Below are 16906 nucleotides of genomic sequence, written 5' to 3'. Positions count from 1 at the left end.
TTCGTTCCTCCCGGTGGGCTCGTGGTCTCGCTGGCTTCAGGAGTGAAGCTGCAGACCTTCGTGGTGAGTGTTACAGCTCATAAAAGCAGTGTGGACCCAAAGAGTGAGCAGTAGCAAGATTTATTGCAAAGAGCGAAAGAACAAAGCATCCACAGTGTGGAAAGGAACCCGAGCTGGTTGCCACTGCTGGCTCGGGCAGCCTGCTTTTATTCTCTTATCTGGCCCCACCCATGTCCTGCTGATTGGTAGAGCTGAGTGGTCTGTTTTGACAGGGCGCTGATTGGTGCGTTTACAATCCCTGAGCTAGACACAAAGGTTCTCCACATCCCCACCAGACTAGCTAGATACAGAGTGTGGACACAAAGGTTCTCCAAGGCCCCACCAGAGTAGCTAGATACAGAGTGGCAATTGGTGCATTCACAAACCCTGAGCTAGACACAGGGTGCTGATTGGTGTGTTTACAAACCTTGAGCTAGATACAGAGTGCCGACTGGTGTATTTACAATCCCTGGACTAGACATAAAGGTTCTCCAAGGTCCCACCAGAGTAGCTAGATACAGAGTGTACATTGGTGCATTCACAAACCCTGAGCTAGACACGGCGTGCTGATTTGGTGTATTTACAATCCCTGAGCTAGACATAAAGGTTCTCCACGTCCCCACCAGACTCAGGAGCCCAGCTGGCTTCACCCAGTGGATCCTGCACCGGGGCTGCAGATGGAGCTGCCTGCCAGTCCTGCACTGTGCGCCCGTACTCCTCAGCCCTTGGGTGGTTGATGGGACTGGGCGCCATGGAGCAGGGGGTGGCATTCGTCGAGGAGGCTCGGGCCGCACAGGAGCCCACGGAGGGGGTGGGAGGCTCAGGCATGGCAGGCTGCAGGTCCCGGGCCCTGCCCCACAGGAAGGCAGCTAAGGTGCGGTGAGAAATCAAGCGCAGCGCCGGTGGGCTGGCACTGCTGGGGGACCCAGTACACCCTCCGCAGCCTCCGGCCGGGGTGCTAAGCCCCTCATTGCCCAGGGCCGGCAGGGCCGGCCCGCTGCTCCGAGTGCGGGGCCCGCCAAGCCCACGCCCACCCGGAACTCCAGCTGACCTGCAAGCACCGGGCACAGCCCCGGTTCCCGCTCGCGCCTCTCCCTCCGCACCTCCCTGCAAGCTGAGGGAGCAGGCTCCGGCCTTGGCCAGCCCAGAAAGGGGCTCCCACAGTGCAGCGGTGGGCTGAAGGGCTCCACAAGTGTCGCCAAAGTGGGAGCCCAGGCAGAGGAGGCGCCGAGGGCGAGTGAGGGCTGTGAGGACTGCCAGCATGCTGTCACCTCTCAGTAATGAGTCTCACATGATGTGATGGGTTTATCAGGGATTTCTGATTTTGCTTTCTCCTCATTTTCTCTAGCTGCCACCATGTAAGAAGTGCCTTTCACCTCCGGCTGTGATTCTGAGGCCTCCCCAGCCATGTAGAACTGTAAGTCCAATTAAATCTCCTTTTCTTCCCAGTCTTGGGTATGTCTTCATCAGCATGTGAAAATGAACTAATACAGTACATGCTTGTGGATGGCCTTGAGGGCCAGATTCTATAACTTGCTGATGATTATTAACCTATATTTCTCTGGCTTTATGGGGAACATGTCTGAATCTCAGCATGTCAGTAGGAGATGGAATGCTTTATTGAATTATACTCTCAAAATCTAGATAATTTAATACAGTTTCTTGAGTGTGGCACACCCCACTCCAATTTTGTGAATTAATGCTGTAGTGAGTCATTGTTATTAAGGTGTGTATTTCACCCCACAGAAGTGTTGGGTCATGGAAAAAGAAAGGGAATATTATTATAGTAAAATGGTTTTTGAGCAAGGGAATGGCATGAAGCTCAGGGCATTATATTTGATAAGTATTTCTTGAATGAATGAAATAATAAAAATTACTTTAAGAAAATTTATCTAGCAGCAGTGTGCAGAATGGTCTGGTGGAAAGAAGCTAGATATTAAAAGGCTATTCAAAAGAATTGATGCAAGAAGGTAATGTGACAATAAGAAGGAAGAATGGGGCTATGAGAAATATATGAAGGAAAGCAACAGAACCTGGTAACAAGAAAAGGGAGAAGTCAAAGATGTTATGAAAAGTCTTGTTATAGGTGAGAGAAAAACACTTTTTCAAGACATCTTTAAGTATTTTTAACTTAAGGTGAGAATTGGAGATATAACCACAATTTCAGGTTAGAAATTCCTGGCCTTGCCACACACAAAGAGATAAATTCAGTAGTTGACACTATGGAAAAGGCCTGTATGAAAGGGTGTACTAGATCTGGTTATTGGTTCACTATTGATACCTCCTTTGAAACAGTGCCCACTAAAAATTGTGTTATGGATAGTACTAAGAATAGTCCCCTTATTCAACAATTATTTATTACTGTGCTCATTCCTATCTCAGGGTCTTTTTATTTTATGTTGGCCTGGCTTGCAATGCTCCTTCCTTGGAAGATTTTATGGGTCACTCCTTACTTCATTCTCTGCTCAAATGCCATGGTCAGACAGACCTTACTTTACCATCTGTAGTCAGTCTCTAATCTTATATTCTGCTTTATTTTTCTCCATTGCACTTGTCTCTGTCTAATAATAATATATTACGTATTTATTTGTTTGCATGTCTTATTTTCTATCTTCCCTGCTAGAATGGGAGTTCTTTGAGAGCCTGGGCTTTGCTATTTTATTTACTGCTGTATTTTAAGTCAGTCTTATATTGAGCATGCAACCTAAGAATCTGGGCATTTCTGATTGGATTAAGGGAGGACATATAATTTTGGATGAGGGGAAACCAATGTGGGTTAAACCAATCAGATATCTGGATAATTTGAACTAAGAGATATAAGAAATGTAGTCAGATAAATTGATTAGAGTTGTAAAGTCATATAGAGTCAGGCTAAGTCCTATCATAAGAACCACATCCATGGAGAAGCTATGGCAAGGCAGAAGAATCAGCTGGTATCCCGAGAGGAGTTTGTAGCAGATGTGAAGTGAGAAACTGAGAGAAGAGCCACTGGGCCCCAGAGCAAGGGAAAAAGAGAGGTGCTACCCAAACACCTTCTGGTGGTACAGCTCAGCTATACTTCATGCATTTCTATTTCATGTCATTTTCCTGTAAGATTTCAGCACAAATTCCCTGCTTTTGAGCTTCGTGGTGGGAGTTTCTCTTCCTTTGCAACAGAACATCCTTTGATATAACAATCCAATAGAACTTCCTATGGAAATGAAAATGTTCTATATCTATGTTGTCCAATATAGTAGTCACTACCCATATGTTCCCATTTAAAAATTTTTATTTAAAATTAAAAAAATATTTTATTTAAAAATTTTTAAAATTTATATTTTTTAAATTTATTTATTTTAAATTTAAATTTAAATTTTAAAAAGTTTTTTATTTTTGTGGGTCCATAGTAGGCATATATATTTATGGGGTACGTAAGATGTTTTAAACACTTGAAATGTGATTCATGTGCTTGAGAAACTGACTCAAATTTTATGTAATCTTAATTTAAATGCAAGTATCCATATTTGGGTAGAGGCTATAATATTAGACAGCACAGTACGATGGTGATTATTATAAGGGACCAAGGACAAGAAGCATAATCAGTAAAAGACAATGAAAGGACAGGGGAAAAAAACAAGGAAAACAATGACGGTGGCACAAAACTCAAGTAGAGGGTGTTCCGCAGCACAAGTAACTACAAAAATGTTAAGGAAGATGAGTGTAGTAAAATCCCTTTGGTAACGGTGTTTTTTTCTTTTTTAATGGAAGCAAATCTGATTTTAAACAGCAAGGGCTAGGTAAACAAATCAAGAAATAACCCATTCAAAGGCAAACTATCTAGCCATTACAAATAATGGAGAAAAATATTTGCGATATGGGAAGCGGTTTATAATGTGTGAATATGTTAGGGAAATCCATAAAGTAGGATGGCCCCAATTTTATAACACACATATATGAGTAGATCTTTTGGTTGTGTATTTGTAGGTGATTTGGATTCTTTGGCATTTTATTAAATCTTAGAATTATCCACAAAGAGCATAGATTTTTTTATAATCAGAAATAAAGGAATAAATGATGTGCTTAGCACAATAAAATGGCTGCATCTCTTTATCTTTCCTTATGAATGAAAGTGACAGCAAATACAGCTACTAAGAATTAATGACTCTACATTTCTAAAGTTAGTAAGACTTTATCTCATTTTTCTCCCAACCCCACTGGACACATTTTGAGATATCTTACTTTATAGTTGTTAACTGCAATTATAGATAGGCTGGCAGTACAGCAGAAGTTGATGAAACTTCTTAGTAGAAGGCAGAAGAAGATCTTTTTGGTGAATTAATCTACATTTTCCACAGTCAAAAGACCAGGAATGAAGTAATAGCTGCTTGGAATCCTTTCTTATCTTGTGAGACTGGATTCCTAGGATGCTTCAGCCTAAAGCTGTATTTTGGAGACCACTAGATGGCTCTCTGTGTCTGTGGCCAGGTGAAGGCACACTAGATAAATTCGGATCTAGATTTATCATTCATGTTCAGGTCACATTGAAGCATTTCTTTATGTGTATAACACAATGTGCGAAAAGACTCAAGTTAACTCCTCCTGTATCAGCAACACAATAACATCTCTCTGTGTGTGGATCTGTGTATATATTTGCTCCCATTATTACATTTACAATATATAGAAGCAAATTATTTGTTTAAAGGAATCTCTGTTTAAGAATGTCTGGTTGGGACTGAAAAAATAGCACTCCACAACTAAGCCAGATTGTGATTCTGTTAGACAAAGACATGCTGAATGTTGAACTTTACGAAAACAAAAACTTTTCTTTTTAATCTGGGGAGTATTAACACAACTTCTGTTTGGCTTCTAGTTGAGGCCTTCTGCCCAAAAACACCCATAGATTGCATGCAGGTTGTACTGCCATCAAAGTGCTTGCTACTGCCCCAAATGTTCAGTAAGTTCAGCTAATGACCACCCCTAGCGGCGAGGAGAGGAGTGACAACCCATTTCTAAGTTATTCCTAAGAATGTTTTTGAAAGGTACAAGTTGAGCTATTGTTTGGAACCGTAGAGACTCAGCCACTTGCAGTGTGATGAAAATATAGACTGCAAACACAAAGGAAAATCCCACCTTTTAAATAGAAATAGCATAATGCTCAAGTTTCAAAAGCCATGTCAAATCTGCATTTTCAGAAAAATTTTTAAAAATTACTTTTTTCTTTATTTCTCCTGTTCTTTGATGCCAGTGCCCAGTTAGAGTGATAACAGGGTTTTTCTTAATTGTACTCCACTGTTACTAAAATTTCAACCATTATCCTTGAAAGAATAAAAAGCATTAAATGCGACTCAGGGTTAATCTGTGTAAATGCACAGGTAGTAGTGCATGGGCACTGCTTTTATAATCAGAAAAGCAATATGCATCTAGAAAGTCCCATGAAGTTGTGTGCATCAATTTTGATATAGTCCACATCCAATAAAACATGGAGATTTTGCTTCATGAGGTGTCCCATTTCTGAAAGCCCTGGCTGATAGCAGTGCTACTTTCCCTTAATCTTTGGGTTAATGTAAGCCATATTGTTACTGTGATACAGATAAAGCCCATATGAAAAAGGGGAGACTGCTGAACCTTCAATCCATGTCCAGGTAGACTCTGCCCTTTCTAATAAGAATCCCCAAATATCAACTGGGTTGTACTTACCAGTGAGTGGAATCACCAAGCTTAACCTTTCTCGACATTTTTCTCCAGATGCAAAGTGTATAAGCTGAAATGGAACCTGCCTTCCAAGGATAAGGTGGGCCAGATCCCTTTCTATCTTTTTGTCACCTCCTCCCTGCATAAGTCTGTGTGGGCAATTGTATTCATTTCTTGTTGTTGCTGTAACAAACTACCAAGAACTTAGTGATTTAAAACAACACACACTTATTCTCTTATTACTTGTGACTAGAGGTCATAGTCTGAAATATGTTTTGCTGGGCTAAAGTCAAGGGTGGCATTCTTTCTGGAGCCTCTGAGGGGAAAACCCATTTTCTTGCCTTTGAGTTTCTAGTGACTGCCTGTATTTGTTGACTTATGGCCTCTTCTCCATCTTCAATGTGTGTCACTCCAGTCTCCGCTTCCTTTATCACATTGTCACATCGCCTTGTCCTCTGACCTTGACTTCTTCTGCCTCCTTCTTATAAGAATCCTTGTGATGACATTGAGTACACCTGGATAATCCAAGATACCCTTTCTATCTCAAGATGCTTAACATAACCACATCTTCAAAGTCCTTTTGGCCATAAAAAATAACATATTCACAGGTTTTGAGGATTCAGATTTGGAACTCTTTCAGGTACTCAGCCCTACCACACCAAAATAAGCTCACTCCTGTTTCATAAGCTCATATCTGTTGTCCTCCATCTCTTCTGCCACTTCTTTCTTTTGTTTGCTTAGATGGAAGATCAAGATTTAGAATTAAGAAATGCCACACAAACCTGAAGCCCAAGTCATATTTCCCAACTCAATCTTTTTCTAAAGACCTATGCAGCAGGGCACTGGGCATTAATGCATTTATTAATAAAATGAAACTGTCATTTCTGTTCTATTGTTCCCTGAGTTTAGTTCCTCAGAGCCTCCTATGAGAAGTTATAGCAATAGTTAGGAAAGACTTATGAGTTCCTCACTAAGACCATCTAATAGACCAAAACATGCTTCTTCTTAACCTTGATGTAACTGCTGCAAAACTCCAACCACCCTGAACCCATATAAAGGAGCAACTAGGTAAAACTGGACTTCAAAGTTCACTTCTTTGCTGACCTACTTTGCACACACTTAAATTGCGGGTACACTTCAGTGAACCAGAACTCTAAGTGGGACTTCAAAACAGCAGATTTCTTCATTTTTCTCAGGGTTATTTTGCTGGAGCTGGAAGTCCTAAGCCTGAATATTATAGACACATTGCGAATGCATAATAAGGTAGAATATTTGAGTTCTTTTTCTGATTAGTTTTTATGAATCTTGCCACGTCAACACTTTATGCTAAAAGAACAATTATCAACATCATAAGAACACACTGCTCTAGGTACATATGGTGCAGTCCTCACCATAAACTTATAAGACAATCACATTTTATGACTTAATAAATTGAAACATGGAGACATCAGGTATGTTTTCCAAGGTAGGATGTCTAAAAAGTTGTACAGCCAAGATTCTAACATAGCTCTGAGCTTCTCAAAAAATGTAATCTCTTAACTCCCACCTTATATTTCCTCCATCATATGTTATAATTATCTCATTTACATTATAATGGTAATAATATTTTTCTGGCTCTCCTCACAAAGTAACTGTGAGGAAAAAATTATAAAAGAGATGAGAGAGGGCTTTGATACATCTAAACATACACTACAATTTATTCTTTCTAAAATATGTATTTTCATACTGAAGTACTGAAAGTCTAGATGAGAAAGTAAAAAGACAACTTATCTTTTTTCTCTTATTATTTTTTAATTCTGTAGGTAAAAATGATTATTTTTAGAAAAATAGACGCATGAATAGAGAAAAATGTAGACTTTCACCCTCTATAATCCTTTGTTTATAAGATTTTTATAAACAAAGTTCTAGACTTCATATTTTACAGGAACAAGGTCACACTTTACATACATTTTTGTAAAATTTTTCTATCTTTCTGTGTCAATAAATACATCCTCATTTTGAATGAGTATATTGTACTCTGTTAAAAAATGATTCAATTAATTAAATTTCCATCATTTTGAACATTATTATATAATATGCTTTTAATAGTCCAACCTGGAAGTAGATACTTCTCTCTTTTATGCCTTTTTTTATGGGATATTACAAAAGCTGTGATGGATCCAATCTGTTCTTTGGTTGAAGGCTGACAAATAGACAAAGTTAAGAAGGTGCTATTAGTCTGTTTTTCTTCTGGATGGCTTCTCACTTCCTACAATGCATAGTTCTTTCTATTTCTCCATATTTTGTCTATACATAGTCATTTGCTTTACAGGGCTGTTAGGAGATTATTTAAACATATTTGTGAAAAAGCCTTGAAAAACATAAATGCTGCAAAAATATATATGATTAAAATTCTTCCTAAATCTATGCTTCAAATGAATAACGACGAGGTGTAATTCATCCTGACTAAAAAAGGAGTCATCCTGCTTAATTCTCTACCACATGAACCCTTGCAGGCTCATCTCCATTAACAAACCAGCCCTGGCCAATCAGACACCAGCCTTTCAATGTCAGAGTTTACTCCTCATGACATAATGCCAGCCAGGTCAGGGATCAACCCACTTTTTCAAGGCAGGAGATCAAATACAGTTGACAGTCTCCCTGAAAGTGCATGAATCTTACACAATTAAATAAAATATCTGAGAATTTGGCTGAGGTGTCAGGTTGAGGAAAGGAGAAGGAAACGGAGAGAGTTGGCTTCCTCTTAGCTCACCTCTTCCCCATTGCTCTTTTCTCCTGTGATCTCATAGAGAAAATATCAGCAAAAGACAACTGAGAGGTTAAAAATTTCTATGAGTTTGTCATTCATACATTCACTCAAAAAGTAATATGGCAGATGCTAAGAGGTGTTCTTTCTTCTTGCCTAGTTTTATGGATTTGGCATCATATTTCTGGTGCTACATAGGTCCTCTACTCTTGTGTATATGTGGCAATAGCCAGAGCTAGCAGAAAAAAAGACAATGAGATTTCTCATCTCTATATTTACTGTTGCCACTAAGATGAGCAATACTTTCCTAAGAGAGTATACAGTTATCTAGGGCAATGGGACTCAAAGTAGCTGGTTTGTAAATTATATATCCATGATGAGATAAGGAGCTTAGGTCAGTATGAATCAACACACTGCTTTCCTTATCAAGAAAGTTTGCTATGAAAAAATTTGGATGTTTGCTTTGTGGTGTAGTTGGTGGAATAGGAGTGAGAGTGGGGTAGACTCTGTATGGTCATAATTTCCTGAATGATAGTTTGCCTATAGAAAAAACTTATGAGCAATGTGAAGGACCAACATTTCTCAAATATCTTGGGCATCTTAATGGTATTTCTATGGCAGGACTTAAGGCTCTAGAAGCTATGTTAGATGTGCCATAGGTTAAAAGTTGCTGGTAATACAGAAACAGTACTGTGGCATGTCTTCTTTTTCCAGGCAAGTGTGCAACCTACTTAGGAACCTAGTTTTTTGTTTGTTTGTTTATTTCTAAGCCCACTTTTTTTTAAGAGAAAAAAAATGAGGGAGAGGGTAAAGAGGAAGGTGTGAGGGGGAATGGAAACATTTTACATGTGAATCATATCTCATTTTGATTAGTAATTTCGAAAAGAAAATTAGTTGAACTTTAACACTTAAGTGATTCTTACCAGATAATGGCCAACACCTCTCCACTAGTTATTTGGATAACACTATAACTTTTCCAAAGTACTTTTACTTTCTCATTTGATTCAAAACATCTTCGTCAGATTGGTAAAGTACCTTCTTTTGAGCTACACTTCTGATAAGTGTGGATGCTCAGAGATAGTCACTTGCCCAAAATTACATGGCTAGTGAGAGATAGATTGGGAACATCTGCAATGAAAGAGGCAGATTGGGAACATTTTGGCCACTATTTCATATGCATTTCATTACATTGTGCTCTTTTAACTATTGTGGTTGGAATTTGACTGGGGGGTTATTTATAAAATAAAATCTAATGGTACAAAATCCATGGTGCCTTCTGCAGCACCAGAAGATAAAACACGAGGAATTAGAAATTGGCATCAGTCTTCAGATACCTCAGCTGATTCAATCATAAATTAACTCTAAGATATAATGGTCAGACAAAATCAAGAGTAAATATATTCTTCATGGATTAAGTGATACTCTTCTGGCAAGCACAAAGTAAAGTGGGAGAGACAAACGAATTGCTCAATAAATGGTGCCTGCTAGTCTCCTTTGCTCTACTTATCTAGAAAAATGAATACATATTGTAAGTAAATAACTAAATTAAAAAATACTTCCAAGTTAATGCCAGGTCTCTGTTCTTCAAGAGGAACCTGTAAAAGATCACTGCTTTAAAAAGTTTTGCATCACTTGACATTTAATTTGAAATTGTTTATCTTTAAGTCAGCAACAATTAGATGCGACTATCAGCTATTCATCATGAATTGCAGAATACATTTCCCCCAGAGGAGAAAGAGCTGTGATTTGCATAGAGCAAGTCAAAGAAAACCAACACAGTTAAGAGCAGATGTTTTAAAAATGAATATCCCTTACTGGTCCCCTCATGAGGTACCCCTGTGCCATGCAAAAATAGTGCTTTGTTAGCCAAATTCTAATAAATAGGCTTCAGTGCTTAGTCCTGTACTGTCGGAGAAAATGCACAATCTAAAACACTTGTATTTCCATGAAAGAAGCATATATTAATTTGTTAGTACATATCGCTCATGAAGCAGGCAAAGTTGTGGTTGGTGTATTCAACGAGAGTGTTGAAAATAGTAGTGTGATCACTTTTTTTTTTAATTAAAAAAAATTTTTAAGAGTCGGGGTCTTACTATGTCACCCAGGGTAGTCTGGAACTCTTGGGCTCAAGCAGTCCTCCTGCCTCAGCCTCCCAAGCAGCTGAGACTACATGTAGGCGCCACCACGCCTGGCTGTGCAGTCACTTTTGAATTGCATGGATTTGGATCTAAGCCAATTATATTACATCATTAACTCTGCCTAATAGAACCAATATGAAGTTAACGTGAGGTGTATATTTTTTTTAAAAAATGTGTACTTGTCACTACTTCAGCAGGTAAACTTTAGGGAGTTAACTTTGAAGAAACTACACAAAACCTGTAGAAGAAAAAGTCATGTGGGAAGGAGAGAGAAAGAAAGTATAACTGCAGGAATTTAATTTAGGTGTAAATGGAATTAGGTTCATATTCAGCATCATTATTTGAAGGTCATAAGAATAGAATTTAGAACAAAGAAGTAATCATTTTAATAAAATGGGTTAGCCTCAAGTGGGGTTTGAGTGTTGTAGTGAAGTCAGAATTCTTTTGATGGAAAACTGCTTTGACCCCATCCTATGTTTAATGTTTTATTAAGCTTTTATTATGTAGTTATAATATACATATGTTTTCCAAAAGTGTGTAGTTAACTAACTTACTTTTAATGAATTTCCCTACTTGAAAGAAGCTGATCCCCTAGAAGGTGATGATCTTATGTGATTATCTTATTTTGAATACATAGTGTATTGAAATAAAACTATTATGCTTTTCTCAGGGGTTTGTCCATCTCAGTGGCAGCTCTTTCCATTTAAGAGTTGTGGCAGGATGTTACCAAAACTATTGCTCATTAATTAAAACCTTCAGATGAATGTAATCAGCAGCCCGAAAGAAAGTGAGAGAAAACAGCTGTTGCTGCTCTTGCTGTGAAAGCAATTTTGATTTAAGTAAGAGACACAATTTTATTTTACTTGGTTGTGTGAAAAAGTCCACTTTCTTCTCGAATCCTTTATTCAGGGAGTGGCACACAACCAACAAATTAGGTCACTGGGCAGTAGACTCCGAGGATGGTGGCTAGATTAAGTCAATTTTATTTAATGTGTAAAATGAGTTTGACATCCTTTTATATATAGAAAGTTTTTAAAAATCACATCACTGCATTAGAGGGAGGTCCACTTTTCCAGAGAAGCAAGGGAAAGATCAGTTATTGTTTTCACTGAAAGCAGATTACGGTCATCTTAAAATTACATATTACAGTGACTTGGCATTGACCAGAACATTCTTAATACAGAATATTATAGAATGACATTTAAATGATATACCAAAAGTAAGACAAATTAGATATGTTTGAATTTAAAGTAAAAAGGGAGATGAAAGGAAATGTAGTCAGTTGAACAAACTAGATCTGAGTTAATATAATAATCTCTCCCTTTCAAGATGTGTGCCATGAAGGTAACAGTGACAACAGTGATTTAAAATATGTTTCTGAGTTGAAATACAGAAGCAAATGTGCTTGACAGTGTATTTATTTTATTGTCAGCTTGTCCCTGGAGGACTTTATCCACCCCTCACCCCAGTCTTAGAGCTTTGAAGTTTACAGATTCTGGATTCTGCTTCATGGTTTTTCTGGTCCTCTTGTTGTAATGTGCTGTATGCTGCACACATCCATTCTAGAACACAACTTCCCTTCTAATTAAGGAACACGAATTTTGGTGAAAAATTCTTGCTACTTAAGACTCTTGCCAAACAATCTACAAATGAAAAGGAGTCTGGAGACTGTGACCACTATTGGCCACTTACGAAGTATTAGGTAATAAAGAAGCAATGATAAGAAGCAAGTGATGCTGACTCCTGCATTTTGTTACATCCGATTCTGCAGGTATATTAATAATGATGCACCCTATGGATGCAATTTCATGTTTATAACACTTTGGTCATTGGCAGCATTGTGTACCTGTGTTTTCCATGCCTTCCCATCTGCTGCCTACACCATTCAGATTCAGGTGACAGAAATATTTTATATAAAAGTTAATTAGCCTGCACTCTACAGATCAAATCTCTGTAGTTCGGCTAGGAATCTTCTGGGCAACTGCTGAATATGGCTTGTACTCAACCTTCCTAAGATTAAAAATGTAAGATTTATTTTCTTCTAGAAAAAGAAATCTTTAGTACTCCCTTGACAATTTATGCATAGATTCTATCAAACTTTTCATTGTATATTGCCCTTACTCATTTTAGTTTTTATCTCGGCACATATATCAGAAGTGGGAGAAGATTGGAAATACATATTTTTCCAGCTGCAAGAGTTGAGTGAAAATGATGTAGAGTCAGAAATCCTCCAGAATGTGGACTTTTTTACTAGTACACTGACCAATGTTGATCAAGTCCCCGGACTTTTCTCAGTTTCTCAGTCTTTAAAATGGGCCCATGCCAATTACCTATTTGCTTCATAGATACTTTGTGCAAGGCTTAACACAGCTTGGGATTATGATAAAAGTAACATATAAAAGGCAGAAAACTCATTACTAAATAAGGACTCTGTCTTGTCCTTAAAGATTCATCTCCTCATTATTACTTGTCAACGTTAAGTTCACAAATAGCTCTTTCGTTGAAAATATATTTAGCTTTTTTAGTCAATAAGAAACTAAATCATTTAATTCCTTTTTTTTTTTAATTCTTAGATGATGGGGAGAGAAATGGGCTGAACACAGCAACTGAATACCAGCCTCTGAGTCCACATTACATAGAAGGAAAGTAGAGACAAAGAAACAATCCCCAAATAAATCTCCCCGTCCATCTTTACACTTTTATATATTTATAATGCTTTCCAATATCCGAGACTAATTGACCACTCTTCTCTACCTATGGCTTCTGTACTAGGTGCAGATTTTCTATTTACCCAGAGGAATTCAGAGCGATGTGCTTTCTTCCTTACACTTTTGCCTAAGGCTCAGGCACACCTTTCGAAGAAGTCAGAGGGAGCAGATGCTGCTTTTCCGACACATGCTGTCAGAGTTCCTCTTGGGAGTGTGACACCTAGCCAGGAGTCAGGGATACCCCACCCCCATACCCTGCTCTTGTAGTTCTTCAGAACCTTGACCGCTCTCCACGGTCCTGAACCTCGACTTCTACTTCCCGTCGGGCATCTACTAGATTTCTCCCAGCCGGTCAAAATATGATTTTCTCTCATATTCTCCCCACTTCTTTCCTTCCAGCCGCGACCTCACTGCGCGTTTTATTTCCATCCGCGCTTAAAATGTTTTATTCTACTTCTACTAACGTCCTTCTACCTACCACCTACGAACATGGCCCAATCGTTAAGCAATATCAAAGTTATAAAGTAACAACTCCCCTCAAACTTTACCCAGCCGTTTTCTCTCCCCTCATGCAATGGCCCCGGCCCCCAGCAGCGCCCATCTCCACTCCACGCGCCAGACTCCTCTCACCTGACTCTCCCGCGGAAACTCATGGCGCACGATGCTGATCACTGGAATGTGCAGGACTAAGCTGACCAAGTCGAGCTCCATCATTTCGCCCTGGCTCTGGGGGAAGGCGAGCAGCGCCGACACCCCTTGCACCACCACGGTATGGCACACACTTTGCAGGAAAGAGAAAGGGTCACTGCTCCATGGCGAGCTAGGGGAGGAGAAGGGCAAAAGAGGCAGATCGCCCAGGCCTGCCTCGATGGCCATCACTACTTCCAAAGACAGGTTGTAGGGTAGCAGCCCTTCCATGCGGTTCAGGTTGTCCACGGCAAACAGGAGGGCGTCCCGTGGCCACAGGGTCTCCGTCCTGGCGCCCTCCCCGGGCTTACGGGAGCCCGGCGGCCCCCTGCCATGCAGGGTGCTCCCCAACCAGCGTGCGCCCAGCGAGGGCGCCGGGGACCGCCTAGTCCCTGGCTCCGGCTCATCCCTCTGGGCTCCTGCTCGGCTGCCGTCCGGAGCGCGGCTGGCCGCGCGGGGGGCGGTGGTCCAGGGCTGCAAGTGCACCGCGCCCACCCTCACCGCGTGCCCGATGCGCTTGAGGATCTGGCAGGGCTGCGGGTGCGAGGAGGAGCCGGGCACCCCAGCCAGCACCAGTGCGCAGGGCGGCGGCAACAGCAGACAGACCCTGCTCAGCAGCCACCACAAACTCAGTCTCCTCATTACTGAGACCCGCAGGGAGAAAGCGCGCCCCCTCCTGCGCCCGGCTCGCCCCTCTGCAGACGCTGCCTGAGGTCTCCGCCTCCAGGTCCCGCGCGCAGCTTCACTCCACTCGGTGAAGCGGTCCCAGGAGCTGGAGGGGTCTCTAGGCCATGCAAGTTGGAGCCTAGCGCGCCCCCGGCAGTCTCAGATCCCGCTCCCAGTTCCCTCCGCCTGGCATCCTCTGCCCGCCCGGTCACTGCGCTGAGCAGGCAGGCGGGCGGGCCGGCGCCTGTCACCCGCAGCTGGAGCGCCCGTTCCCTGCCCGCCCCATCTGCAGGGCGCCTCGGGCACTGCGTCCGGCCCCGCGAGGCGGCCGGGATGAGAAGCAGCCGGAGTTCCTCGGGGGCAGCAGTGACAGAGGAGCGACGCGCTCTCGCTTGGATTCTTTTCCTTTTCTGCCCAGGCGAGACCCACTTATTTCCTGGGGTCGCGTTGGAGAGGGCGTTCACGCCCGGGGTGCGGAAAAGAAGCCAAATCCACCTTGCTCCACTGTTGGCCACCCTCCTGCAGGCTCCCCCAGCGCTGACTTCATTTTCTCTCTTTTCTCGCTACTTCCTCTCTGCCTTTCTTCCGTTATTTTTCCACCGAGTCGCCACCGCCGCTTGCTTCCTCGGAGGAGCAACGCGACTGGCCAGCAAAGGGTGGCTCTGCTCGGAGCGCCAAAGTTCTCCCCGCCTCAGCCGGCGCCTCCCTGTTGCTGAGCCCTGGCGCCTGCCTGTCGCTTGGCTGCGCTAAACGCCCACTGTTGGTGAGATTCCCGAGTGGCACATCCCGCGCCCCTGGAAAGTCCTCTCCCCTCAAAGGCTGGGCGTCATAGTTTGCAAAATTCCCTAAAACCTAAGAAGGAAAATAGGACTATGAGCCGGTGAGAATTCTGAATTCGGAGTCGCACCTGAGGGATCTGAAATTCGGTGGTTCACTGAAATAGGTTCAAAGAGGCTGTGACTTAACGAGCTTCTGGATGTGTCGCTTTTAAGGTTTTTCTAGCTAAGGGTATTAAAGTAAGAATTATTTACACATTTTTATCTCCTCAGCTTCTTTCTCTCTGGCATGTGAGCCTTTGCATTTTTTTTTAAAGAATCCCTGTTTTTAGGTTCTCAGAATTAAAACAAAGTGAATTCAAAGCAATTTTTTTAGTTCAAGAAATTAAAGAGTTTCAAAATACTTTTAGAGTTTAAAATGCAGTCAACAGCAGTTCCCAGTTTAGATCAAGAGTCCCCAGATCACAGTTTGAACTAAGTTATTTCATTTGTATGGTAATACAGTGAAGTCAACGTGTTGTGATCTAACCTTTTCCTCCATGATTTGAATAATCTGAAACTAGAAGGTAAGGAAAGAGTTAAGGGCAGGCCTGCAGTTTGCACATATACAGTAGATTAATTTTATTTTATCCCACAGTATCGTTTAGAAGGAGGGTGGGAGAGATCCATGGGGTGGAGCAAGCACTGGGGATCAGCCTTTCTGAGTCTAATACTACTTCATGACCATGACCTTGGCAATTTATTTCACCGGACCTTGCCCTGCTGTTTGGATCTGCTAAATTGTTATGCAAATACAGCTGGCTTTTAGCTCTGGAGGGTTGTTTTGATTCATGAGCTAAAGTTTCCATCATGTTTTAAATCCTGGGAAGAAGAGACTCTAGTTAAGTAAAAATCCCAAGAAGCTTGCAAAGTGAATGCTGTTTTCCCCAGCCCAGATCTTTAAAGGTATCTCAGAACAAATTTACCAGACATTCAACATCGTTTTTGCAAGACTGGGTTGCTAGAGAAGAAAAGTCTCCCATGAGAAAAAAAGTGAAAATCATAGTAGTGGGCTGAATGAGGAGGGAAAGAAACCCTCCTGAAGCCTGAGAGAACATCCCATGAATGGAGAAAAGTTGCCTCTAGTGTGCTGGAAATTCCCCCTTGTTCCACAGGATTCCACTGATTGAGATCTGAATAATAAAAGTGTAGAAGTCTGAGGTCCTTGCATTGCAGGAATATTGGGTATCTACTAATTGTATAGTAAGGAGGTATATTTGTCTGTACTCGAGTGTGTGTTTTGAAGAATATAATGTATAACTTTCTAGGTTATGACCATGCTTAGTCCTTGTACTCTTAGTCCTTGGCATTACACTTATGTTCAGATCAGGTTCTCAAGAAAACACATGATGATGGAGAATAGTTTGATCTGATCATTAATAGCATCCTAGAATCACTCTATATGCATTAGGTTTTTCACAAGTTCATGACTGCCTT

General features: G+C 41.2%; 1 protein-coding gene across 1 annotated transcript in view; it reads right to left on the bottom strand.

Moving 5' to 3' along the window:
• GRIN3A (glutamate ionotropic receptor NMDA type subunit 3A) overlaps positions 1-15298 on the bottom strand; it is a 170471-nt gene extending 155173 nt beyond the window's left edge. Inside the window, exon 1 of the mRNA XM_003312211.6 lies at positions 13932-15298. Coding sequence (XP_003312259.3) covers positions 13932-14630 — 699 coding nt within the window. The 5' untranslated portion in view covers positions 14631-15298. The remainder of the gene's footprint in view (positions 1-13931) is intronic.
• Between the last annotated feature and the right edge of the window lie 1608 nt (positions 15299-16906).

The sequence above is a fragment of the Pan troglodytes genome, chromosome 11 (assembly GCF_028858775.2).
Source record: "Pan troglodytes isolate AG18354 chromosome 11, NHGRI_mPanTro3-v2.0_pri, whole genome shotgun sequence".
Classification (NCBI taxonomy): domain Eukaryota; kingdom Metazoa; phylum Chordata; class Mammalia; order Primates; family Hominidae; genus Pan; species Pan troglodytes.
The sequence above is the reverse complement of the archived record's forward strand: the minus strand, read 5'-3'. Positions and strand labels throughout refer to the sequence as shown.